This window comes from Argentina silus (assembly GCF_951799395.1).
Source record: "Argentina silus genome assembly, chromosome: X".
NCBI lineage: Eukaryota > Metazoa > Chordata > Actinopteri > Argentiniformes > Argentinidae > Argentina > Argentina silus.
In genome coordinates this window covers 47,794,649-47,820,528 of record NC_139653.1, presented here as the reverse complement: position 1 = coordinate 47,820,528, position 25,880 = coordinate 47,794,649, and the positions used below count along the sequence as shown (strand labels likewise).

Sequence of the window (25,880 nt, the reverse complement as noted above, 5' to 3'; positions counted from 1 at the left end):
AATGAACATCTGTATTGAAGTTGAAAGGAAATCACCAGACCTTGTTCTTTTTTGCAGAGCTTGTTATTATTGAGTTCCAACCATTTGATATTATTTCCCCACATTCATCAACCCCACACTGTAGTGCTTTGAGAAGTGTGCTAGCTACTGCATAACACTGTATGACCTGTACTGGCCAAAGAATTCAACCCACATTCTCCATTCAAAAACACAGCAAATCTTTAATCCATGATTGATAATAACAGAAAAATAACATATTCAAAGCTTAAACTTTATTGGACCTGAGTGTAAGAATAATAATAAAAAACACTGGCACCATGTCTCCTACGCCACAATTAAATGGCATTGGTTTATAATGCATTATAACTCTTTTTTGACACATGTTCACTGTACACACTGAATACAAAAAATCAACATAACCTAACTTTAATGTACATCAATAGAAAGAATTATATTTAAAAAAAAAAAAAGAGGAACATTCAAGAGAACAATACACTGAAGTATGGGTTCTCGTCTCCTTAGTTCCCTCTGAGGCAATGTCCTGTCTGCGGCCGCGTTAAGGTCTCGTCAATGATGAGGCGTTGTGCTGAGGTCGGGGTTTCGTCCGTCTGAAGAGACTGGTCTGGTAGATCTGCATCTCCGTGTGTCACCATCATCACCGTATCCTGGTAAAGAGGTTGAGCACTGACACCGACTCCTGGGTACAGAGGGGAGTAAAGAAGCACAGCACATGGCTTGTTATGACATGGCTCAGGACAAGGCCTCAGAACAAGGCCTCAGAACAAGGCCAGAACTCATTATAAAACGTACAATGCTCATGGTTTTAGATAGATAAATGTGGGTCAATAGGAAAATACCTTCTTTTTTTTCTTTAAAAAAAAGAAAAAAAATGTTTTTAGGGCATTTCTGCTTGTAAACAGGACAGACATAACTCGGGTGTATTGTATTGTGCTGTTTTTACTCTATTTGATTGCACACCTATCCTTGAGAGGTAGCTCGTAACGAGCATTTAATTGTACTGTTTACTGCTTCACCCTTTGCACATGATAAATACATTATTATTTTTATTTATTTTTTGGGGGCGGCTTCAGTACCTTTGTCAATCGTGTTTTATTGAAGACGTTCCAGAAGCGCAGGGTCTCGTCTCCGGCCCCCGTGACGATGGCCTCTCCGTCAGGTGACATGGCCTTACAGAGCGGGAGGGGGACACAGCATTAGAACATTCTGAACGCTGTGCTATCGCGTGACTGTGACAGGAAAGGAACATTGAGAAATGGTTCAAGCTGGGTTTGTGGGTCAAGGTGCGGTGGGTCACGGTGAGGTGGGGTGGGTCAAGGTGAGGTGGGGTGGGTCAAGGTGAGGTGGGTCACGGTGAGGTGGGGTGGGTCAAGGTGAGGTGGGTCACGGTGAGGTGGGGTGGGTCAAGGTGAGGTGGGTCAAGGTGAGGTGGGGTGGGTCAAGGTGAGGTGGGGTGGGTCAAGGTGAGGTGGGTCACGGTGAGGTGGGTCAAGGTGAGGTGGGTCACGGTGAGGTGGGGTGGGTCAAGGTGAGGTGGGTCAAGGTGAGGTGGGGTGGGTCAAGGTGAGGTGGGTCAAGGTGAGGTGGGGTGGGTCAAGGTGGGGTGGGGTGGGTCAAGGTGAGGTGGGGTGGGTCAAGGTGAGGTGGGTCAAGGTGAGGTGGGTCAAGGTGAGGTGGGTCACGGTGAGGTGGGTCACGGTGAGGTGGGGTGGGTCAAGGTGAGGTGGGTCACGGTTTGTGGGTCACGGTGAGGTGGGTCACGGTGAGGTGGGGTGGGTCAAGGTGAGGTGGGTCACGGTTTGTGGGTCACGGTGAGGTGGGTCACGGTGAGGTGGGGTGGGTCAAGGTGAGGTGGGTCAAGGTGCGGTGGGTCAAGGTGAGGTGGGGTGGGTCACGGTGAGGTGGGGCAAGGTGAGGTGGGGTGTGTCAAGGTGAGGGGGTGTGTCAAGGTGAGGTGGGGTGCGTCAAGGTGGGGTGGGTCAAGGTGAGGTGGGGTGGGTCAAGGTGAGGTGGGTCAAGGTGAGGTGGGTTAAGGTGAGGTGGGTCAAGGTGAGGTGGGGTGGGTCAAGGTGAGGTGAGGTGGGTCAAGGTGAGGTGGGGTGTGTCAAGGTGAGGTGGGGTGTGTCAAGGTGAGGTGGGGTGTGTCAAGGTGAGGTGGGGTGTGTCAAGGTGAGGTGGGTCAAGGTGAGCTGGGGTGGGTCAAGGTGAGCTGGGGTGGGTCAAGGTGAGGTGGGGTGGGTCAAGGTGAGGTGGGGTGGGTCAAGGTGAGGTGGGTCAAGGTGGGGTGTGTCAAGGTGAGGTGGGGTGGGTCAAGGTGAGGTGGGGTGTGTCAAGGTGAGGTGGGGTGTGTCAAGGTGAGGTGGGTCAAGGTGAGGTGGGGTGGGTCAAGGTGAGGTGGGGTGGGTCAAGGTGGGTCAAGGTGAGGTGGGTCAAGGTGAGGTGGGGTGGGTCAAGGTGAGGTGGGTCAAGGTGAGGTGGGGTGTGTCAAGGTGAGGTGGGGTGGGTCAAGGTGAGGTGCGTCAGGGGAGGCTACTCACCAGGTACAGCACTCTGTAGGAGTGTCCTGTGAGCTTGGCCACCTGGGTCAGGGCCGGGTACTTCCACACCAGGATCTGGTTCTGGGAGTAGCCGTGCGTACTGACCTGTAGAGAGAGGAGGGACTGTAGCGTCACCTGGGGTCGGGCAGGTATGAGGTATTACCGGTTGAAACCGGTATTTAAGCTTAGACCGGTTTATTTCTGTCAAGACCGTCCGTGGCGTCTCCACCTGTAGTTTGCCATTATTATATCCACCAATGTTTGTTTATTAAACGTTGTCCGAATTAAACTTGCACACAGGCACCACAACACATGATCAATGACTCTTGTCTGAGGGCTGGAGGGGTGGAGAGGATTTCATACATCTGACTATTGTCAATTCAGCATTTTCGCTGTATTTTTGGCACATACTGACATGAATAAACGTGAGTGGGGTTCTGATAATGCAGTCCAGTGCCACGCCGTTCAAAACTCGTGAGGATCCTCTGCGGCTCTATTGGTAGAGCATGGCGCTAACAACGCTTAGGTTGTGGGTTCGATTCCTGCTGGGACCGTATATACTGAAATGTATGCACTCACTCACTGCAATGTAAGTCACTGTGGATAAAAGCGTCAGCTAAATGGCATATTATATTATATATATATATAATATAATATGCCATTTAGCTGACGCTTTTATCCACAGTGATAAAAAAAAAACTATTAGTATTAGTAGATATATCATTAGTAGACCCTGTAATGTACCAGTTCGTTGGCATGCTTGGACCAGGCCAGGTTGCAGACCTGCGAGCCCGTGTCCATGCACTGCAGCGGCTGGGCCGTGAGCGTGTTCCAGAAACGGATGCAGCGGTCGGCCGTGCCGCCCCCAGAGGCCAGGAGGCCGTGTTGGTGCGGGGACCAGGTGATGGCCTTCACCGCGGCCAGGTGGTCCGTATACTGCTGGACTGGGCTGACGCTGGAGTGGTTCCACACCAACAGCTGCCGCAGAGAGAGAGATACAGGGTCAAAGGTCACAATCACAACCTGACACTGTTGGTACGTTGTTGTGTTTTTGTCAGATGAAGTTCAATCCAAAAATAATTTGAATTCAATAAGCTCAAATCAAATGACATTAGGTGTTTGCTGCCCTCTGCTGGCCACACTGAAAATAAGAAAAGGTGTATATTGCTACGCTGCAAAACATGTGCGTATCCTTGTAAACAAACTAGAAGTGAAATAAACACGTAAAGGCCAGTGTCCTACGTGACACCAGATTGTAGAAAACGCTTCTTTCGGACCAATACAGGACTCTTCACTGTGTGATCTCATTCCTTGATAGCTATTGATTTATCATGGCCATTTAGCACTACTTTAAAGCTAAAATCTACATACTGGACCTTTAAATTAAATTATTGCCATATTGACCAAACTAGTTGGAAATGATCATACTGCAGCTATATACAAGTTACTCAACTAATATATAAAATAATAATAAAATAAATAAGTAAATATTATACACTCACCGAACACTTTATTAGGAACACAATACTAATACTGGATAGGGCCTCCCTTTGCTCGCAAAACAGCCTCAGTTCTTCGTGGCATTGATTCCACAAGATGTTGGAAACATTCCTTTGAGATTCTGGTCCATGATGACAGGATTGCATCACACTATTCCTGCAGATTTTTCAGGTGCACTTTCAAACTGTGAATCTCCCGTTCTACCACATCCCAAAGGTGTTCTATTGGATTCAGATCCGGTGACTGGGAAGGCCACTGAAGAACACTGAACTCATTGTCATGTTCATGAAACCAGTTTGAGACGACTTTTGCTTTGTGACATGGTGCATTATCATGCTGGAAGTAGCCATTAGAAGAGGGGTAAATTGTGGCCATGAAGGGATGCACATGGTCAGCAACAATACTCAAATAGGCTGTGGCATTCAAGCGATGATTAATTGGTATTAACGGGTCCAAAGTGTGCCAAGAAAACATTCCCCACACCATCACACCACCTCCACCATGACAAGGTGTACAGGTGTTCCTAATAAAGTGGTCGGTGTGTGTGTGTATATACACATATATATATATATATATATATATATATATATACACATATACACACACACACACACACACACACACACACCTTTGCAGCCTTCTGGCAAGCTTCTGGTTGAATCTTTGACCACTCCTCTTGACAGAATCGGCGCAGTTCAACTAAATTCGTTGGCTTTCTGACACGGAATTGTGTCTTCAGCACACTCCACATGTTCTTGATGGGTTTTAAGTCAGGACTTTGTGAAGGCCATTCTAAGACCTTAATTCTAGCCTGATTTAGCCATTCCTTTACCACGTTTGATGTGTGTTTGGGGTCATTGTCCTGTTGGAACACCCAACTACGTCCAAGACCCAACCTTCTGGCTGATAATTTTAGGTTTTCCTGAAGAATTTGGAGGTAATCCTCCTTCTTCATTATTCCATTTACTTTCTGTAAAGCACCAGTTCCACTGGCAACAAAACAGGCCCAGAGCATAATACTACCACCACCATGCTTGACGGTAGGTATGGTGTTCTTGGGGTGAAAGGCCTCACCTTCTCTCCTCCAAACATATTTCTGGTCATTGTGGCCAAATAGCTCAATTTTTGTTTCATCTGATCACAGAACTTTCCTCCAGAAGGCCTTTTCTTTGTCCATGTGATCAGCAGCAAACTTCAGTCGAGCCTTAAGGTGCCGCTTCTGGAGCAACGGCTTCCTTCTTGCACGGCAGCCTCTCAGCCCATGGTGATGTAAAACACGCTTGACTGTGGACACTGACACCTGTGTTCCAGCAGCTTCTAATTCATGGCAGACCTGCTTTTTGGTGGTTCTTGGTTGACTCTTGACCATCCTGACCAATTTTCTCTCAGCAGCAGGTAGCTTGCGTTTTCTTCCTTATCGTGGCAGTGACACAACTGTGCCATGCATTTTATACTTACAAACAATTGTTTGCACAGTTGATCTTGGGACCTGTAGCTGCTTTGAAATGGCTCCCAGTGACTTTCCTGACTTGTTCAAGTCAATGATGCGCTTTTTCAGATCCGTGCTGAGCTCCTTAGACTTTCCCATTGTAGCGTTTTTGGCTGAGTGTAATGAGTGTATCAAACGAGCCCTATTTAAATGGGCTGAAATAAGTCACTAGCTGTAGTCAATCATAATCACTCATAAGAAGTTAAGAGGCCATGCCACAAAGCAAATTTGATTGACAACTTTCTATATCACCAAAATTGATAATTCAAGGTGCTGTATGTATATTTTTGACCCAGCAGATTGTCACACTTTCAGAAGACCCATAATAAATTCATAAAAGAACCAAACTTCATAAATGTTTTTTGTGACAAAGAAGTATGTGCTCCAATCAATCCATCACAGAGTTGTAGAAATGATTGGAAACTCAAGACTGCCATGACATACATGTTCTTTACAAGTGTATGTATGTAATATTCTGACCACAACTGTATATACACACACAGTAATACCTTGTTGTCGTTCCCCCCTGAGGCGAGCAGCTGGTGGTCCGTGCTCCACTTGAGACCGCACACTTCCTGCCTGTGGCCGTGCAGACGGCGTTCGGACTGGAGGAGCGGGGCTCTGACGTCCCTCTGCAGAATCACGCGGTCACGGCTGCCCGAAGACAACTGGTCCGCGTTCCACGCCAAGGCTCCTGCAGAGTGGAGGGGGGGACAGACAGTCAGGGCAGACAGACAGACTGGTATGGATGAAGATGGTGGACAGACAGGCAGGCAGGCAGGGGAAAACATTAACACCCGCCAAATGCGGGTGGATTTGGGCATTACAGGTGAATCTGGAAATCTTACCAGCCAAAAAGGATCATGAACACTATATTATAATATTAATACTACGCTTCAATTTAAAAACTAAACTGTTGCGCTCCACAATTACGGTCACCGTTGATTCAACCTTTGTGACAACACTTCTGGTGGTCCTCTGTGGCTCAGTTGGTAGAGCGTGGCGCTAACAACGCTTAGGTTGTGGGTTCGATTCCCGCTGGGACCATATATACTGAAAAATGTATGCACTCACTGCAATGTAAGTCGCTTTGGATAAAAGCGTCAGCTAAATGGCACATACTATATATGCTCCTGCCTCCTCCGGCTGACTGTAACTGCTGCACATCTCACTCACACTTCTCCTGACTTTCAAACAAACCCCCCCAGAGTCCCCCATGAGCTTTCTTAGTTACAACAACGTCTCTGGTTTCAACCTCAAATAAAGCATAACAGTAAAATGTAACTACACATGACAGCACGAGAGCAACTTACTCCCAACCGTGTGAAACTTAAAGCTACAGGAGGTTTGTCCTGTGCTGAGTCATCGTCAACACGTCAGAAGTCACGCTAGTGTGTTTTTTGTGATATTTGCCATCCTCCAGACACCTTGGCTGGTAGACCAAAAAGTTAATTTTATGCCCTGCAGACATGTATGGATGAAGAGGGCAGACAGACAGGTATGGATAAAGATGGCAGACAGACAGACAGACAGACAGGCAGGTATGAATGAAGATGGCAGATAGACAGGCAGACAGACAGGCAGGTATGAATGAAGATGGCAGACAGACATGTATGGATGAAGATGGCAGACAGACAGGTATGAATGAAGATGGCAGACAAACAGGCAGAAAGACAGACAGACAGGTAGATCAGTGTCAAAAAAGGTAGAGGATAGCGCAGGAGAAAGCCATGGGGAGATAATGGAAGCACACAACAGGTTCTGAATGAATGAATGAATGCATTAGCCCAGTACTGGGCGGTTCTGGACCGCATCATCAGTATCAGTCAGGTCACGTTTCCTCGGCGCTGCTCACCAACTCGAGCCGTGTGACCCTCCAAGATGTAGAGCTTCTTGCCGGCCGCAGCGTCCCAGATCTGCACGTGGCCCTTGTGCGTCCCCACGGCCACATGGTTGCCCTGAATCTCACACACACACACACACACACCATTAGATGTCTGATGTCTGAACCTACGCCACATAAACACATGACAACGGTGGTGGTAACAATGTTGACAAGCTGCTGTGGATGGTGATTCTGTTGAACTCACCCTCTCTGACCAGCCCACAGACGTGACCGAGTCCCCCTCCACTGATAGGTCACACAGACGGGTTACCTGAACACGAAATAATGAAAAAAACTATTCAGATTTGCAGAGGACGGATTTGAACGCATGCAGACAATAAAATGACATATACAGTCATGTTCTTTTCTAACAACCGCTATGAAAATAGCTGATGGCTCTGCGTTGGACGCACGCACGCACGCACACACGCACACACAGTACCTGGCTAGTGCAGGCGCTCCAGAGGTAGACACAGGTGCCCAAGCCGACACTGAGCACATTGAGGGAGGACCAGTCGACCAGGTTCAGGTAGAAGTCGTCCTGCAGCTCCGGAGCGTCCAGCACCTTGAACGGGATCTTGGAGATCTTGCGAGCGGGCTTCCTCGGTGACCGCAGCAGCTTCTGACTACAATACCCACAACACAGTCCCAGTTAAACACACACTGGTTGAAGTCAGCAGTCACCGGGAACAGTGGGTGGTGCAGGACAACAACTTGGGGGTGATGACTCCCATGCTCCTCCTCGCTCCACAGAGGAGAAGACTCTCAGTCATGTCAAGTAAATCAATCAGTAGCCTCGGACAAAGTTAACTTGGAGAGATTAGATTCTGGGTTCTGAGGTTAGTCAAACAGTAACCAATCAGCATCCAGATTAGTCAAACAGTAACCAATCAGCATCTAGGCGGGGAGACGTAATTACCTTTTGCTGCTGACAGGGGACAACGAGTAGGGGGAGACGCTGTTAACGTTGTCTGGGGAGGACCTCTTGGCACTGAGGGAGTACTACACACACACACACACACACACACACACACAATAAAACAATGAGGAAAAATGGAATAAAGAATTGTTTCTGGATCTTGATCAGAAGTAGCTCGGAGCCAGCACCAACACAGGGAAACACCCAGGTCAAAAAGTGATCTCGATGCAGCAAACATACAGTACATGTTTCTTACAGTGAAGAGACTCCTCCTCTCTGGGTTGGAGGGCTGCAGGCGTCTGTCCTCCGTCTGGGGGTCCTGCACCTTCTCAATGCCCGCCCCCAGCAGCTCATTCTTCAGCAGGGCCGAGTACGCCAGCCCATCCGCTACACACACACACACAAACAAACATCAATAATAACATAAATATTATTATTATTTATATTAATAATATTATTATCATTATTATTAATATACAGATATTTTAAGATGTCGGTGTGTTTTAGTTTGCACTGCAGTGTACTTTATCTGTTGTTGGCTTTGGAGGAAACACTGATGCAAGCTGTACTTGATATTGATTTAAACTCTCTCCACTAGTTTCAGTAAACTAGTTTCAACATGGGCAGTGTAAACCAGTTTCAACATGGGTAGTGTAAACCAGTTTCAACATGTGACGTCACTAACCTTTACCGCTGTCCGTCGTGGCATCCTTTGTTTTCTTATTCTGACTGGGTGACTTCTCGTTCTCCTGAGAACAGAAACCCACACAGACCCATTTATACATCAGCTGTCAAGACGTGACGCTTGGGGAACAAATCAATGTCTGCCCTCACAAGGCAGAACGGAGTATACATATATAATAGAAAAAAATACATGTTTTTCTATTGTATTGTATAAAACATGTGCGTGCATATAATACCAATTAATCATCGCGTGAATGCCACAGCCTATGAGTATTGTTGCCACAACCTATTTGAGTATTGTTGCTGACCATGTGCATCAGAAAAGGCTTCTTTCTTGCTACCCTGCCATACAGGCCAGCTTTGTGTAAAGCCAAAGGCAACTTTGAAGGACTTATATATATATATATATATATACACACTACATACTACTGCTCTTCTGTACATATCTGTCTACACTGTTCATAATGCACATATCCTTATTTTTTTAATGCTACTGTTAATACACTGCACATATCTGTACATACTGTACATATCTGTTTATACTGTTCATACTGCATTCCATATTTATTCTGCTTATTTACTCTAATGTTACTGTTAATACATATATACTGCTTATACTGCACTGCCTATACAGCTCATATGCTGCTTACACTGTTCTTACTGCATTCTATTTATTCTGCTTATAATGTTACTGCTAATACATACAGTGCCTATAGAAAGTCATCATACCCTGTGAAATCTTTACCTTTTGTCACATTACACCCTGGAAATTAAAATAAATCAAATCTAACTTTTTTTTAGCTGTATGTACACATTATAACCCTCATCATCAAAGTGATTTTTATTTTTTATTTTTATTATTCTGGACAATTATTAAAAATTAATTAGTGAAATACCTGGTTTGGTTAAGTGATCAGCCCCTTAGAGTATACCATTTTAAACTTGCTCAAATGCAACCAATCAACTTCCAGATCAAACACCAGGCTAATTGCCCCCACCTGACATCAATTGTAGTGGTTTTGATTACTTCAGAATAAAACCAGCTGTTTCTTGAGGATTCCACTACTAGAAGTGTATAGTTCTGCAAAGAATTCGCCATGGTTGGAAAAGTACTTTCAAAAGCCCTCCGGGATAAAGTTGTAGGAAGGCACAAGTTAGGTGAAGGCTACAAAAAGATTTAGAAGGCTATAGCTATCCCTCTGAGTACCATTCAGAGCATCATTAAGAAATGGAAGGCGTATGGCACCACCAACACCTTGCCTAGATCAGGCCGTCCGTCCAAACTGGATGACCGAGCCAGGAGGACATTGATCAGAGAAGCTACCAAGAGGCCAAAGGCAACTTTGAAGGACTTACAAGTGTGTATGGCTGGGACTGGTCTGTCTGTGCATGTGACAACAATCTCACAAGCTTTACACAAAGCTGGCCTGTATGGCAGGGTAGCAAGAAAGAAGCCTTTTCTGATGCACATGGTCAGCAACAATGCTCAAATAGGCTGTGGCATTCACGCGATGATTAATTGGTATTAACGGGCCCAAAGTGTGCCAAGAAAACATTGCCCACACCATTACACCCCCTCCACCATGAGAAGGTGTACAGGTGTTCCTAATAAAGTGCTAAGTGATATATCAAAACACATCCTTTTAAACTTGCTTTAATCTTTAACCATTTTTTTGTTGTTTTGACTGACTGTGCTTTTGTTTTACTTTTTAAGATCTATTCTTCTCCATGGATTGTAATGAGAAAAGCGCTCTACAAAATAAATCCATTATTAGTAGTATTATTATTATTGAGAATCAGAATCAGAGTACTTCCTACATTGATCCTGTGGAAGTTGATGCTCCAGCATGCCCCAGCGCGGGACGGGATGAACCTGTCTCCATGTTTGCTGGGGGAGGACAGCGGTGAGCTGTCGGGGGTCAGGTGACGTATCACATCTGTGGCTTTCTGCGGCAGACATCACAACAATTAACATTGTGGTTAGTCATGACAGGTTGTTGAAAAGGGCGTATACAACTCACAAGTGGTAAGTGAGAGACAGAGTCGGGTTCAGACTCCACCCGGCCTAACTTCAACCCTGTTCCCAACCTAACCCTGGCCCTAACTCCAGCCATAACCCTAACTCCAACCTTGTCCCCAAACCTAACCTTGGCCCTAACTCCAGCTCCAGTCCTAACCCTAACTCCAACCCTGTCTCCAACCTAACCCTGGCCCTAACCCCAGCCCTAACTCCAACCTAACCCTGGCCCTAACCCTAAATCCAGCCCTAACTCCAACCCTAATCCTGGCCCTAACTCCAGCCCTAACCCAACCTTGTCCCCAACCCTGACCCTAAACCTGACCCCCGCTCCAGCCCTAACTCCAACCCTGTCCCCAACCACTCAACTCCAGGTGATAATCCATGAAGTGGTGGATACAATGGAGGACTCACAATGGGGCTGGAGTTTTCGTTGTGAATGTTGATCTGCCGGAGCAGACGACGTTCATACTCTTGGTCCATACTCTGGATCTTCTTAGTAGAGTGGAGTAGCCCAGCAGCGTCGACAGAGCTTCACAGGATTGCCTGCATACACAGAAACACAACTGTCAGTGGCTGTAACTAGCTAGCTATCTACCAGTAAGGACTCGGTCGGAGAGAAACGTGCAACTGGTTGTCATGATTGTTCATTATATACCTACAATTGTTTATCTCATATCTGATTCATAGCTAACGACATTAGTCAGATTCTCTAATCAAATCACATGTCAAGCAGCCGGTCAGGGAGTCAATTAGCTAGCTTGCTGTACTGAAGTAGATAGCAAGCTAGCAAGTCGGTGTCAGCGAAAATCCACTTACCGACACAGAAATAAAAAAATGAATCCAGGTAGATTTCGACTTGTCTTCTCTGTGAGCACCCGCAGAGTAACGGTGTATTGTCATTCCCCAGTAATGATGTTTTATGAGCCAGTTAGCTAGCTAGATGCTACTTAGTTGGCCAGCCCATAAATGTTATTGAAGGTAAAAGTGCACTGCATTGTGGGAAGCTCTATGGAATGCTGACGTGAGCTGTTCAAATAAAACACGGAAAAGCCACATTTGTGTTGCCTAGGTAACGGCGGGAAAAAAGGGTCTTCAGATTAATATTTACCTCTACAGGCGCCTCGCCGCTGCCCATTGATCTGTTTGTCGCCGATGGATTTTGAAAATTCATAATGAAATATCAGCTCGTTCTTAAAACGTGCACTGAATAAGTGAGGCTTACTACTAACTGAACTCAAGACATGCATTGTTGTTGTTGTTGCTTAGCTAGCCAGCTAACCATACTTAGCTAATGCATGCTTGTGCAGAATGTCCACATTGATTCAATCAGTGCACACAGACCAGCTCGGGCCATGGAGTTGTATATGAAGCAGACTGCTGCGGAGATGAGGTCCAGGCTTTCCTACGTTGCCATGAGGCGAAGAGAGAGAATCAGAAACGCACTTATGGAGAGAAAGATGGACATCCAACGGCACCTCAGACACAAAATGCACATCCTCCGCCAGATGAAGACAAAACGTGCAGCAGTGAGTAGCGCAAACAAACCAGTGGGCAGCTAACTGAAACTCAATGATTAAATGCGGACGAATCCGTTAGGGTAGACACATGCATACGCTAAAATAGTGTACATGTGTAAAAATAGTGTACAAATGTAGTGTACAAATCTACATGTGTGGATTTGTGATTGTTTGTGGATTTGTGTAAGGTTGCTGTTTCATGTAGAATCAAATACATCATCACAGTAACTCAAATATCCCTAACTTCTTTCTCGCCCCCCACTCCCCCCCTTCCCCCCTTCCCCTACACAGTGCTCACTCAGAGTGCCCTCAGCCCTGCGTGTGCGATCCAACCTCTGGGAGAACACCCTGAAGGACTTCCAGCCTCAGGACTGGCTGGACAGGATCCACATGAGCAAGGAGACCTTCTACCTGCTGTGTGACAAGATCCGGCCTGCCATGAAACGCCGCGCCCATTACACCCCTCTGGAGAAACGTGTGGCGGTCGCTCTGATGCGGCTGGCCACCAACATGGACTTTGTCTCCATCGGGAACCACTTCGACACCAGCTGCACCACCGTCGGCCAGGCTGTGCGCGATGTCTGCACGGCCGTCGTGACCGTCCTGAAGCCCCAGTACATCCACCAGCCCATCGAGCCGGTGGAGCTGGAAGAGAGTGCTGCGCTGTTCCACACGCGCTGGGGCTTCCCCCACTGCGTGGGCGCCATCGACTCCGTCCACGCCCCTGTGAGGCTGAAGAGCACCGAGACCAACAACTGCTGGAACACTAAGGGGTGGCACTCGGTGGTGCTCCAGGGCGTGGTGAACGGGCAGGGCCGGTTCTGGGACATCTGTGCCGGGTTCCCGGGCAGCACCAACGACGCCACCATTCTGCGGAGCTCTGAGCTGTGGACCCTGGCTAAGAAGGGGGGGCTGTCCCCACAGCCCCCCCACAAACTCATGGGCGAGCCTCTCGGGTACACCCTCCTGGGTGACGCGGGCTACCCTCTGCAGACCTGGCTCCTCAAGTGTTACCCGGAGTCGCCCCAGCTGACGCCAGAACAACGTGCCTTCAACGTCCAACTGAGCCACGCTCTGACCCCCGTCCAAGGGGCCTTCAGGCGCCTCGTGGCCCGCTGGCAGTGTTTATACAAGCGCAACACCTGTCAGTTTGACCTGGTTCCCGTCATGACCCTGGCCTGCTGTGTGCTCCACAACATGTGCGAGATGGAAGGGGAGCCCTGTTTGGAGCAGTGGCTGAACGAGACCTGCCAGGCAGAGCAGGCTCAGCCCTGTGACGTGGCCCCCACCTCTCTGGACGATGCCGACGCAGAGGCGGTGCGGGCCCTGCTGAGTGACTACTTCCATCAGCTACCTCAGTCACAGCTGAAACACTCGCAGGAGTCACAGCTGAAACAGGAGTCACAGCTGAAACAGGAGTCACAGCTAAACCACTCGCCAGAGTCACAGCCAAAACAGGAGTCACAGCTGAAGCACTCGCAGGAGTCACAGCTGAAACAGGAACACTCACAGTTAACACACGAGTCACAGATGAAACAGGAGTCACAGCTAACACGTGAGTCTCAGCTCCCACAGTTACAACAGCCAGAGGAGTCACAGCTGCAGCAGGAGTCACAGCAGGACAGCACACAGACACAGTCAGAACCATCATCACACCCTGAAGCCTCCTCATGCCCCATCTCTAATGAGAGTGCTGAGGCAGCAAATATATTAACTTTGCTCAGTTGAAAATGGGCATCTGCTATTATAATGACGTTTTACAAACGTATTGAAATGATGTCTAATGGACATATACGTCTGTCTGAAAAGAGCTTGTGTTTTTTCAGTTTCTTGTTTTCAAGATGACCCCATCACTACTAAACATTTAAATAAATGAGAGTATTCTGAAATTCTGATTTGTCTAATTTCATATTTGGTGTAAAGCTTCTGTTCAGTGTTTGCTACTAGGGACCGTTGGATATGAAAATATGTTTCAAAAACACTACAATTGTTTTGCTGTCAAATGGACCCTGGCAATGAAGTCTATTCAGGTCAGTGAGATCTAGGGCCTCTTGATGCACAGACTGACCCAGTGCCCACCTGAACGTCCACAACGCTGCAGATTGAAATGCACTGCCACGATCACTTCTTTCATATTTTCGTATCTGTTCTATAAAGTGTATTTCTGTTTGCAGCGTTTGTGCGCTTTTACCCCTGTGTGAGTTTCTAGAAACCCCGTTACAATTTCAACCCCTTTCTTTTTACTGCAATATTCTTCCGCTACAGTATATAGTTCGTAATATCAGATATGAAAACGGAAGTACATAACATATTTACAACGTGGTGTTTCATAGTGGATATTATATTTTCCAAAACATTTTTTTTGTTGTCACAATCATAATATTTACTTGACTTTAATTTAGTCACCGGATGTTTGAGTCCCGGCCAATTTAAATGTTCAGCGTCGTAAATGCACTTCCTTTTCAGTCGAGCCCTGAAAGCTTTGGTTGGAACATGTCTGGCGGTTCTGCAGATTATAATAGGTAATAATATCATGAATCAGTATTATTTATACGTTTTAAATTGTGCATTTTACTGTCAACTGTATTCGCATGAATTATGTCAGTTCTGACTATGTACTTGTCAATTATAATCATGAAGGTATCACTTGCAAATTGTCTAGCGATGTCTGGTGATCATCGTAAGCCAGCTGCGAATATTAGCAGGCTAGCTAGCTAGTAGATACCTACGCAATGGAGAGGCACAGACTGCCTGCCGTGTTTGGTCCCGCTTTGGCCCTTGGATTTGATTAGCAAAGCTTTGCCAATTTATGCCAGCTGTGATGAAACCACGCTGCACGATTGACCGCTCGAACTGACATGCCTCGCCAAACACAAGCTCGGCTTTATTAAACAATGTTGGCAAACTTTGTAACTTTCATTACCCAAACGTCAACCTGGAGTTGATTTCTGAATGTGCCCAACCCCCCTACATTTCTTTGACACAAGTTGGGGGCATAGCTAGCAAATAGCAGTCCAGCCAAATTAGACCGATAGTTCTGTTGTGCTCGAGTCAGCTGTTGAGGGTCATTGTTGTGACAGCTCGCCCCAGTGTGTAACTAGCCGATCAGTCAGATCATGGCGCTAGCAAGCTTACTAATGGCTACTTAGTAGATTTGACAGCTTAGCTGCGGGTTATCAACATGCGCAACGACACTTAGGTAGGTCGTTGAAGGAAGAGTTCTAGGTATAACTTCCCTGGTTCTAGTGCCTGAATGCTGTTGATGTTGTCCTCTTGTTATTCTCGTCCTCGACTCTAGAGACGGAGATCATGGAGACCACGGGGGCCCTGAAGGGATGGAGCCAGATGGTATCATCGAGGTGTGTGTGTGTGTGTTCATTCCTGTTTGTGTGTGTGTGTTCAGTCTATGTATGATTTCTATGTTTAGCGATTATACAAGGTGTGGTTGTTTGATGTCATGTCTTGTTTTCATATGTTGACAGAGCAACTGGAACGAGATCACAGATAACTTTGATGACATGGCCCTGAAGGAGACCCTGCTGAGGGGAATCTATGCCTATGGGTTTGAAAAACCATCCGCCATTCAGCAAAGAGCGATTATTCCATGCATTAAAGGTAAGACGTAGACCAGGGGATGCTGGTGGAGGTAATATATTATAATATAATAATATATGCCATTTAGCTGACGCTTTTATCCAAAGCGACTTACGTTGCAGTGAGTGCATACATGTCAGTATATATGGTCCCAGGGGGAATCAAACCCACAACCTACGCATTGTTAGCGCCATGCTCTACCAACTGAGCCACAGAGGACCAGGTAGACACATGTTTGATACCATTCCATTCCATGCATTACAATGAGCCCATCCTCCGATTTCTGCCGCCACCTGCCTCCACTGATGCAGACACTTACTTATTCCATAATCAACTGACAACTACTGCCTATGGAGTGATAGGGTTAGGCCATGCCATATTTCGGGTCTGACCTAAAACGGCGGGTTAGGGTTATGGTACACGTGTGTTGATACCATTCCTCCTTCCGTTCCATGCATAACAATGAGCCTGTCCTCCGATTTCTACCTCCACCAGCCTCCCCTGAAATATACACCACAGATCTCAACACACCTGAAGCTTTATAGTATACTATAGCTGACACTGCCTTTCTTGTGTGCTTGTCTTGCCTTGCCTGTCCAGGCTATGATGTGATTGCCCAGGCCCAGTCAGGCACTGGGAAGACGGCTACGTTCGCCATCTCCATCCTGCAGCAGCTGGACATGGATCAGAAGGAGACCCAGGCACTGGTCCTCGCTCCCACCAGAGAGCTGGCCCAACAGGTATGCTGCACCTGAGGTCCTATCATAAACACCCTGGTTCAGTACCAAAGCAGCATATTTGGAAGGTGATCTGAAAAAAGGTATTATTTTTAATTCTTTCCTGGTTTCATTGGTGTGACCCCTCCCCCCTCCCCTCTTCCTTCTGTCATGGTGCTTTGGGACGCGGTGGTGAATTTGACCTGGGCTAAAAAGTCACGGCCACATTAACTCATAACATTTTTTTCTTCCAGATTCAGAAGGTGATCCTGGCCCTTGGTGATTACATGGGCGCAGCGTGTCACGCCTGCATTGGTGGGACAAACGTCCGTAACGAGATGCAGAAGCTCCAGGCCGAGGCCCCACACATAGTGGTCGGGACTCCCGGACGAGTGTTTGACATGTTGAATAGGAGATATCTGTGTGAGTATACGCCACCTACTGGCCATGCATGGAACTCTTAGACGGTGACAGTGGAGTTAACTCTCTCTCTCTCTCTCTCTACAGTCTGATTTTAGAATGGTTTATTTTTACTGGTACGCATCAGACCTGGGTCGAAATAGTATTTTTTATAGAGCTTTGCAAACTGGATGGCCTTTTTCTTCTTTTTTTTTTTAACTTGCAGGCATAGTTCAGGTTTTTTGATCATGGACCTCAATTGTGTTGTAGGCTCACCCAGACACTTTTCAGATTTCCATTCTTGAGCTTTCTTAGGCTGGCTTGGGGCTAGCAATTAGTCATACCAGTAGACATGAATGGGATCATTATTAAAACCACAGAATACGTCTTTCAAAATGTCTCCTGCACAAAATGTGAAACATGATTTAGTTTTTCGGGGTCCATAGAAAGATATTGTTGATTTTGTATCTGTCATTGCGCTTTTTTAATAGAGTGGACTAGCTTATTCAACCGAATGTCTGTGTTGCTCCTCTCAAGTGAGCACCAAGTTGCACACTCCAGAGTGTTGGGTGTGGTAGAAATTAGTTCCAAACCGACGGCAAAACAGGAATTATTCTTAGTTCAAATAGAAATCACACATTGTTTTCTTATTGCCATGCCTGTATAGCCCATGAAGATATGAGATGGCGGTAGAATTTCTTGTGGAGATGCTTTTAAGTATTAATTTGTGTAGCGTACTGGCGATCCCATTCATGTCTACTGGTATGGCTAAATTCTATCCCCAGAGCCAGCCTAAGAAAGTCCAAGAATGGAAATATGACAGATTTTTGCCTAACACACTAGTAAGTGGAAAATGAGGTCTAACATAGAAAAACCTGAACTATCCCTTTTAAGGCTGTCCCTTTTGAAATGGGCAATCTAAATCAAACACACCAGAAGACATTGACAGAAAACAAAACCGTGTTTTGGCCCAGGTTTGATCGCCATGGGAGCATGCACCCAGATTGGACATTTCAGTAACCCTGGTGACCAACGGTAAACAAACTTCCTCTCGTTCTGCTCAGCTCCTAAATGGATCAAGATGTTTGTCTTGGATGAAGCTGATGAAATGTTGAGTCGAGGATTCAAGGATCAAATCTATGAGATTTTTCAAAAATTAAGCACCAACATCCAAGTGAGTTTTTGCAACTTTGTTTTTTTTAGTCTTTTTTTTTTTTTTTTTTTTTTAATCTGCCACCTGTCTCCACCTGTCATTACATGGGACCCAGTGGTCTTTACTGTAGTCACTGTTAGAGATGCACCAATCCAATACTGAGCATCGGTATCAGGCCGATATTGGCCCAAAATGCTGGATTGGGAATCGGAGATAGGTGATGCTATTTAACAATCCACGATGCCACGACACAAACTGTCGTAAGAACCTGCCAGACGTGCGTCGTCAACCCGGCGCTACTCGGCTGAGGTGAGACGACACGCGAGTGCGAGGACGACGGTAGCAGCCATGTCTGCGGCCTTCACGCTTCAGACAGACTCCAGACTAAAACTGGTTCTTGCAAAATTTGCAAGGCGAGGGTTTCGAGAGGTGGCAGTAGCATTTCACATTTAAAAAAGGAAAAAAAAAGCTTTGTATTGGATCGGTACTCTGTACCGACCGATACTCAAAGTTCAGGACTCGGAATCGGTATCGGCAATGAGTTAAAGTAGTATCGGTGCATCCATAGTCATTGTTTTAAAGCTCAGAACCACAGCAAAGAACACCCTTTGTGGCCACTTGACTCCACCATCATTCGGCTAACGTCTGAAAACGGGCGTACAGTGTCTTCCGTACTAAATGGACGGCAGGCGCACGGCCATTGGCACTACCTCGCATCAATCATCTCCCACAACACTCCCCCCCCCCCCCCCCCCCCCCCCCCCCCCCGCCTCAGTGCTTTCACACCACACGTTTCTGATTCGGAGCTACGCCTCTCGGCTGCCGTGTGATTCGCTGAGATCAAATCATAACAAATACTTCACTCAGTAAACTCCCTCCCACTAAGGCCAGGTTTGAGTCGTTGTTATTCTATATGCGCTGTACACAACAGCCTGGAGAGATGAGGTTAACCTCCCAGGGACCCCCCCTCGTCCCCCCCGTCCCCTGTAGGTGGTGCTGCTCTCTGCCACCATGCCCGCTGACGTACTGGAGGTCACCAAGAAGTTCATGAGGGAGCCCATACGCATCCTGGTGAAGAAGGAGGAGCTGACCCTGGAGGGTATCAAGCAGTTCTACATCAACGTAGAGCGAGAGGTGAGGGCATAGATGTAGAATACTAGGTAGACTGGGGGTTGTAGGAGAGGTGAGAGCATAGATATAGAATACTAGAGAGGAGGCACATTTTCAATTCATAAATGTAATTTCAGTTTATCCCCTGAATTGCTAGTGAATTGTCTCCAAACCGAGTTTTATTCTGCAGTCCATGTTTCAGTAAGTAGTCAGTCCCCTTGTTGTTAAAGCACTCTGCTATAACTTCAGGTGTTGAGCCACCTGGCTAGTTTCTCGCGGTGATGCTAGTACCCGTACACCCGAGAAGGAGAGTAGGGCGCGCTGCGTCTGAAACCAGACGAGGACGGACGCTTTCTCAATGTCCCGCGTCTGTTGTCTCAAGATGCAGTGCTGCCTTCCTGTGGAAATGAAGTCAGGGTTTATTTTCGGAAACTTCAACTTCAACAACGTCACCTGAAACTTGAAAAAGAGTCTCTGCACTCTGAAACCTGACCGCTGCCTTTTTGCTTTTTCCTCTCCTCTCCTCTCTCACCCTCCCCTCCCCTGTGTCTTCTCCTCTCCTCGCTCCTCTTTCATCCTTTCCTCCTCTCCCCTGTGTCTTCTCCTCTCTTCTCTCTTCTTTCATCCTCCCCTCCTCTCCTCCCCTCCCCTGTGTCTTCTCCTCTCTCATCCTCCCCTCCTGTATCCTAACCCCCCCCCCCAGGAGTGGAAGCTGGACACCCTGTGTGATCTGTATGAGACCCTGACAATCACTCAGGCGGTTATCTTCCTCAACACCAGGAGGAAGGTGGACTGGCTGACTGAGAAGATGCATGCCAGGGACTTCACTGTGTCTGCTCTGGTAAGTAGAGACACGCACGCACGCACACACACAAACAAACACAGGTTTCACTGCGTCTGCTCTGATCACACACACACACACACAGGTTTCACTGCGTCTTCTCTGATCACACACACACACAGGTTTCACTGCGTCTGCTCTGATCTCACACACACACACACACACACACAGGTTTCACTGCGTCTGCTCTGATCACACACACACACAGGTTTCACTGCGTCTGCTCTGATCACACACACACACACACACACACAGGTTTCACTGCGTCTGCTCTGATCTCACACACACACACACACACACACAGGTTTCACTGCGTCTGCTCTGATCACACACACACACACACACACTCACTCACTGTGTCTGCTCGGGTGATGTCATAATGAGTGATCTGCATCACCTTTCATACAGACGATTCAAGTGTTGTGTAATTCCTTGCTGGCCTCCTCCTCATCACTGACTCCCTGTGTGGTCTAACACCCCTGCCCTGTGTTTCAGCACGGAGACATGGACCAGAAGGAGAGAGACGTGATCATGAGGGAGTTCAGGTCCGGGTCCAGCCGAGTCCTGATCACAACAGATTTACTGGTGAGTTCTCCTCTATGAAGATTCACATCAATATCAAGTAACAACCAACATGGTGCTTTCTGACTGCATTTGGTTCCACTTACAGTACATGGGAGTCTTGTCATTTTTGGTAGATTTGTTTTCAATGGGTGTCACAGTTGAAACTTAAAGTGATTTGTAAAAATGTGTGAAAGTGGATGGTACTAGTAATCTGGTACTAGTGGTCCTCTGTGGCTAAGCATGGCCAATGCTTAGGTTGTGGGTTTGGTTCCCGCTGGGACCGTACATACTGAAATGTATGCACTCACTGCAATGTAAGTCGCTTTGGATAAAAGTGTCAGCTAAGTGGCATATGTATACAATTTATTAGGAACACCTGTACACCTTCTCATGGTGGAGGTGGTGGAACACCTGTACACCTTCCCATGGTGGAGGTGGTGTAATGGTGTGGGGAATGTTTTCTTGGCACACTTGGGGCCCATTAATACCAATCAATCATTGCTTGAATGCCACAGCCTATTTGAGTATTGTTGCTGACCATGTGCATCCCTTCATGGCCACGATTTACCCATCTTCTAATGGCTACTTCCAGCATGATAATGCACCATGTCACAAAGCAAAAGTCGTCTCAAACTGGTTTCATGAACATGACAATGAGTTCAGTGTTCTTCAGTGGCCTTCCCAGTCACCAGATCTGAATCCAATAGAACACCTTTGGGATGAGGTAGAATGGGAGATTCACAGCTTGAAAATGCACTTGAAAAATCTGCAGGAATTGCATGATTCAATCATGTCATCATGGACCAGAATCTCAAAGGAATGTTTCCAACAATCAATGCCACGAAGAATTGAGGCTGTTTTGAGAGCAAAGGGAGGCCCTACCCAGTATTTGTATAGTGTTCCTAATAAAGTGTTCGGTGAGTGTATAATCTGAGTATGTTCATTTCCAGGCCCGTGGTATTGATGTGCAGCAAGTCTCCCTGGTCATCAACTATGACCTACCCACCAACCGAGAGAACTACATCCATAGGTTGGTATTGGTAGTTGTAGTTTTAGACAGAACTACATCCATAGGTTGGTATTGGTGGTTTTAGAGAGGAGTCATAGGTTCAATCTAAAGTCTCTCTGATTCCTCTCTCCTTGTTTCCTCCCAAAATGCATTTGAGAAGATCTGAGTTTTCTCCCCTCTCAGCCTCTCCACCTCCTATGCGTTTTGAGAAGGAGAGGACACGAGGAGAGAGGAAAGACTTCTGAGTTTCAACCATGAAAGTAACTTTGTTGTTTTCCAAAAGCCTTCCCCTAATCCTGATCCCATGTTGTTTTGTGTTTCTCTCTCTCTCTCTCTGTGTGTCTCTTGCTCTGTCTCTCGCTCTGTCTCTCTCGCTCTCTCTCTCTCTCTCTGTGTCTCTCTCTCTCTCTCTCTCTCTCTCTCTCTCTCTCTCTCTGTCTCTCGCTCTTTCTCTCTCTCTCTCTGTGTCTCTGTGTCTCTCGCTCTCTCGCTCTCTCTCTGTGTCTCTGTGTCTCTCTCGCTCTCTCTCTGTGTCTCTGTGTCTCTCTCGCTCTCTCTCTCTCCCTGTGTGTCTCTCTCTCTCTCTCTCTGTGTGTCTCTCTCGCTCTCTCTCTCTCTCTCTCTGTGTGTCTCTCTCGCTCTCTCTCTCTGTGTGTCTCTCGCTCTCTCTCTCTCTCTGTGTCTCTCTCTCTCTCTCTGTGTCTCTCGCTCTCTCTCTCTCTCTGTGTCTCTCTCTCTCTCTCTCTGTGTCTCTCTCTCTCTCTCTCTGTGTCTCTCTCTCTCTCTGTGTCTCTCTCTCTCTCTCTGTGTCTCTCTCTCTCTCTCTGTGTCTCTCTCTCTCTCTCTCTGTGTCTCTCTCGCTCTCTCTCTCTCTGTGTGTCTCTCTCGCTCTCTCTCTCTCTCTGTGTCTCTCTCGCTCTCTCTCTCTCTCTCTGTGTCTCTCTCGCTCTCTCTCTCCCTGTGTGTGTCTCTCTCTCTCTCTGTGTGTCTCTCTCACTCTCTCTCTCTCTCTCTCTCTCTCTCTGTGTGTCTCTCTCGCTCTCTCTCTCTGTGTGTCTCTCTCTCTCTCTCTCTGTGTGTCTCTCTCTCTCTCTCTGTGTCTCTCTCTCTCTCTCTCTGTGTCTCTCTCTCTCTCTCTCTGTGTCTCTCTCTCTCTCTCTCTCTCTGTGTCTCTCTCTCTCTCTCTGTGTCTCTCTCTCTCTCTCTGTGTCTCTCTCTCTCTCTCTCTGTGTCTCTCTCGCTCTCTCTCTCTCTGTGTGTCTCTCTCGCTCTCTCTCTCTCTCTGTGTCTCTCTCGCTCTCTCTCTCTCTGTGTCTCTCTCGCTCTCTCTCTCTCTCTCTGTGTCTCTCTCGCTCTCTCTCTCCCTGTGTGTGTCTCTCTCTCTCTCTGTGTGTCTCTCTCACTCTCTCTCTCTCTCTCTCTCTCTCTCTGTGTGTCTCTCTCGCTCTCTCTCTCTGTGTGTCTCTCTCTCTCTCTCTCTGTGTGTCTCTCTCTCTCTCTCTGTGTCTCTCTCTCTCTCTCTGTGTGTCTCTCTCGCTCTCTCTCTCTCTCTGTGTCTCTCTCTCTCTCTCTGTGTGTGTGTGTCTCTCTCGCTCTCCTCTCTCTTCCATAGAATCGGCCGTGGCGGCCGCTTCGGCAGGAAGGGTGTGGCCATTAACTTTGTTACCGAGGAGGACAAGCGGATTCTGCGTGACATCGAGAGTTTCTATAACACCACCGTCGAGGAGATGCCGATGAACGTAGCCGATCTGATCTAACTTCTCCGAGGGCGGGCGGACGGGCGGGCGGGAGGAGGGGTCTGGCCGTTCCCGTATGGTTTAATGCAGTGCTCGCTGTTGCTGAATGAAAACGCGTGCATTGTTGCTTCTTTTTATTGGGTGGAAAGAAAGCCCCAACATATTGAATCTTTTTTTTTTCTTTTCCCAATGCTCCTGAAAGTTGGATCAGAAATTTCCGACATTTTTCGAAGTTGAAGCGGTGTCGGGCGGGCTCGTGCGAGGTCAGGCTGTAGGCTCGGTTCTCCCTGGCGTTGGGTTGTTGTGGGAGTCGGACACGGAGGATATGGGGACTATGAACTCTGACCTGTTCTTCTTTTGTAGGCGTTACTTTCTTAGATTAATAATAATAATAATAATAATGAAGATATGCGTGTTAGATGTTACCTATCGTTTAATAATTTACTTGTGGACTAGGAGGTATAAGTGCTGTATCCAGTCTGGGAGCTATGTCAAACTAACATATTTGCGGTTGTTGTAGGATTTTGGGCCAGATTCGATGGCCTCCTGAGTTGAGCACTTTCTTGATTATTCATTTTGTGTTATGTATTTAACCTATTTAATCATGCATACATTTTTTTTTTATTGCGAGGCCCAGAGTGTTGCCCTGCAGTATTAGTCTATAAGCACTTAACTGACTTTGAATTGTATTTGACCCGTTTCAAAATAAAAAAGGATTCTGGTTATTTGTGTGTCTCTTTCCCAGGTCTGTTGCAGGTACAAGATGTACTGGTATGCACGGTCCCAGCTCTATTTACACAGACAATAGTGATAGTATATACTGGAAATGTTATTCTGGCATTTTACCATCATTTCTCTGTGGGAATGAAGTGAGGCTTTTGTGATCTGTACTAAGAAGAATGTGTTTCATTCATCATGCGAACCAGTGGAGGTAGAAATTGGTGGACAGGCTCATTGTAATGCATGGAATGGAATCAGCAATGGTATCAAATGGAATCAGGAATGGTATCAAATGGTGTTTGTTACCATTTCTGGACGAAGTAAGAGTACTGGCGTGACTGACTGTCTCTCTGCCAGAGCTTGTTTTGTTTGTTTAACTTCATTAACAACCTACCTTGATCTCTGCCGCGACCTCTATGTACTGCTTATCTACTTGATCGCCGGTGGGTGATCGTAATCTCCAGTGTACATGGATTTATGCCAAACATCTACGCGAAACATTGATTGACTGCTGTTCCCTGGCTACCTGCAGCCACTGCTGTTTCTTTTTTCTTTTTTTTTTAAATATGTTTTTAGGGCATTTCTGCTTTATTGGGATAGAGACAGTAGAGATTGAAAGGAAGGATGGGAGAGAGAGGAGGGATGACATGCAAGATGGGTCGGAATCGAACCAGGAACCTTGCGATTACGTGGTAAGCGCATTAGTGTGCTACGCCACTAAGCACCCCCAGCCACTGCTGTTTCTGCTGGGAGACTCAACTTCCCGGTAAAAGTTTGCTCCTATCAGGCCCGACCGAATGTCAACGTCGGCCCCTGCCCTGCCCGGACCGGCTAAACCCTTGCGGGCTGGTGACCGCAACTTTTCGTCCCAGTCGACGGCTGATCTACCAACCCCAAAGGCCCAGTGAACACTATCTGCTCAACCAAGCTGCCCCCTCTGGATATGTTTACATTGACCAACCCGTCTCTCTGGCCGAAGAGGAGGGCTTGCTATCTATCGTTCACAGACATATGAAACTCAAACGAATTTCCACTGACAGCCCAACATCGTTTGAGTGCCCGGCTGTGAAAATGTTTTCCCACCAGCCAGTGCTGATTCTCTCCATCTACTGCCCTCCCAAACCTAACCCCATGTTCCTCACTGAATTTCCAGACCGCGTTACCTCTCTCAGCCCTCTCTGACCTGTCACATTGTTAGTTGGAGTCTTTAACATCAGTGGCGTCTGGAGCGGCAACACATGAAGTCTGGTGTAGTTGTCCATGCCGAAATGTACGACCACTTTACTATACTTTTTCCCGCAAAAAAATTTACAACCTCAATGCCCAGCTCATGTCAGCACCTCAACCCATTCCAATCTGGGTTCAGGAAGCAACACAGCACTGAAACAGCCCTTGTTGGAGTGACGAACAATCTCCTGATGAGTGCTGACTCTGGCTTCATGAGTATCCTCATCCTCCTGGACATCAGT

General features: G+C 47.0%; 2 protein-coding genes across 2 annotated transcripts; one reads left to right on the top strand and one right to left on the bottom strand.

The window, feature by feature from the left end:
* Nucleotides 1-58: 58 nt before the first annotated feature.
* Nucleotides 59-12,133, bottom strand: LOC310822655 (fizzy-related protein homolog). Its single transcript, XM_083695087.1, has 14 exons — nt 11,869-12,133; nt 11,464-11,595; nt 10,851-10,979; nt 9,034-9,097; nt 8,605-8,735; nt 8,349-8,431; nt 7,872-8,055; nt 7,635-7,700; nt 7,400-7,502; nt 6,054-6,238; nt 3,300-3,533; nt 2,556-2,660; nt 1,095-1,187; nt 59-697 (listed from the first exon to the last, which is right to left on the bottom strand). Exons 2-14 carry the CDS (start codon nt 11,530-11,532, stop codon nt 656-658), a joined length of 1,488 nt encoding a protein of 495 aa, XP_083551213.1. The 5' UTR covers nt 11,533-11,595; nt 11,869-12,133; the 3' UTR covers nt 59-655.
* A 2,886-nt stretch (nt 12,134-15,019) lies between these two features.
* On the top strand, nt 15,020-24,416 carry LOC310822856 (eukaryotic initiation factor 4A-II). Its single transcript, XM_083695394.1, has 11 exons — nt 15,020-15,091; nt 15,868-15,928; nt 16,052-16,184; nt 16,764-16,903; nt 17,134-17,302; nt 18,343-18,452; nt 19,422-19,565; nt 20,245-20,382; nt 20,878-20,967; nt 21,897-21,976; nt 23,568-24,416. Exons 1-11 carry the CDS (start codon nt 15,063-15,065, stop codon nt 23,710-23,712), a joined length of 1,239 nt encoding a protein of 412 aa, XP_083551520.1. The 5' UTR covers nt 15,020-15,062; the 3' UTR covers nt 23,713-24,416.
* Nucleotides 24,417-25,880: the final 1,464 nt, after the last annotated feature.

Coding starts and splice junctions, on each gene's coding strand:
- LOC310822655 (XM_083695087.1), bottom strand. CDS start 11,532: ATGGACCAAGAGTATGAACGTCGTCTGCTCCGGCAGATCAACATTCAC. Junction 8,056..8,348: donor TCCCCTGTCAGCAGCAAAAG/GTAATTACGTCT, acceptor TGGGTATTGTAG/TCAGAAGCTGCTGCGGTCAC. Junction 698..1,094: donor ATAAAACACGATTGACAAAG/GTACTGAAGCCG, acceptor CTCTGTACCCAG/GAGTCGGTGTCAGTGCTCAA.
- LOC310822856 (XM_083695394.1), top strand. CDS start 15,063: ATGTCTGGCGGTTCTGCAGATTATAATAG. Junction 17,303..18,342: donor GTTGAATAGGAGATATCTGT/GTGAGTATACGC, acceptor CGTTCTGCTCAG/CTCCTAAATGGATCAAGATG. Junction 21,977..23,567: donor CGAGAGAACTACATCCATAG/GTTGGTATTGGT, acceptor TCTCTTCCATAG/AATCGGCCGTGGCGGCCGCT.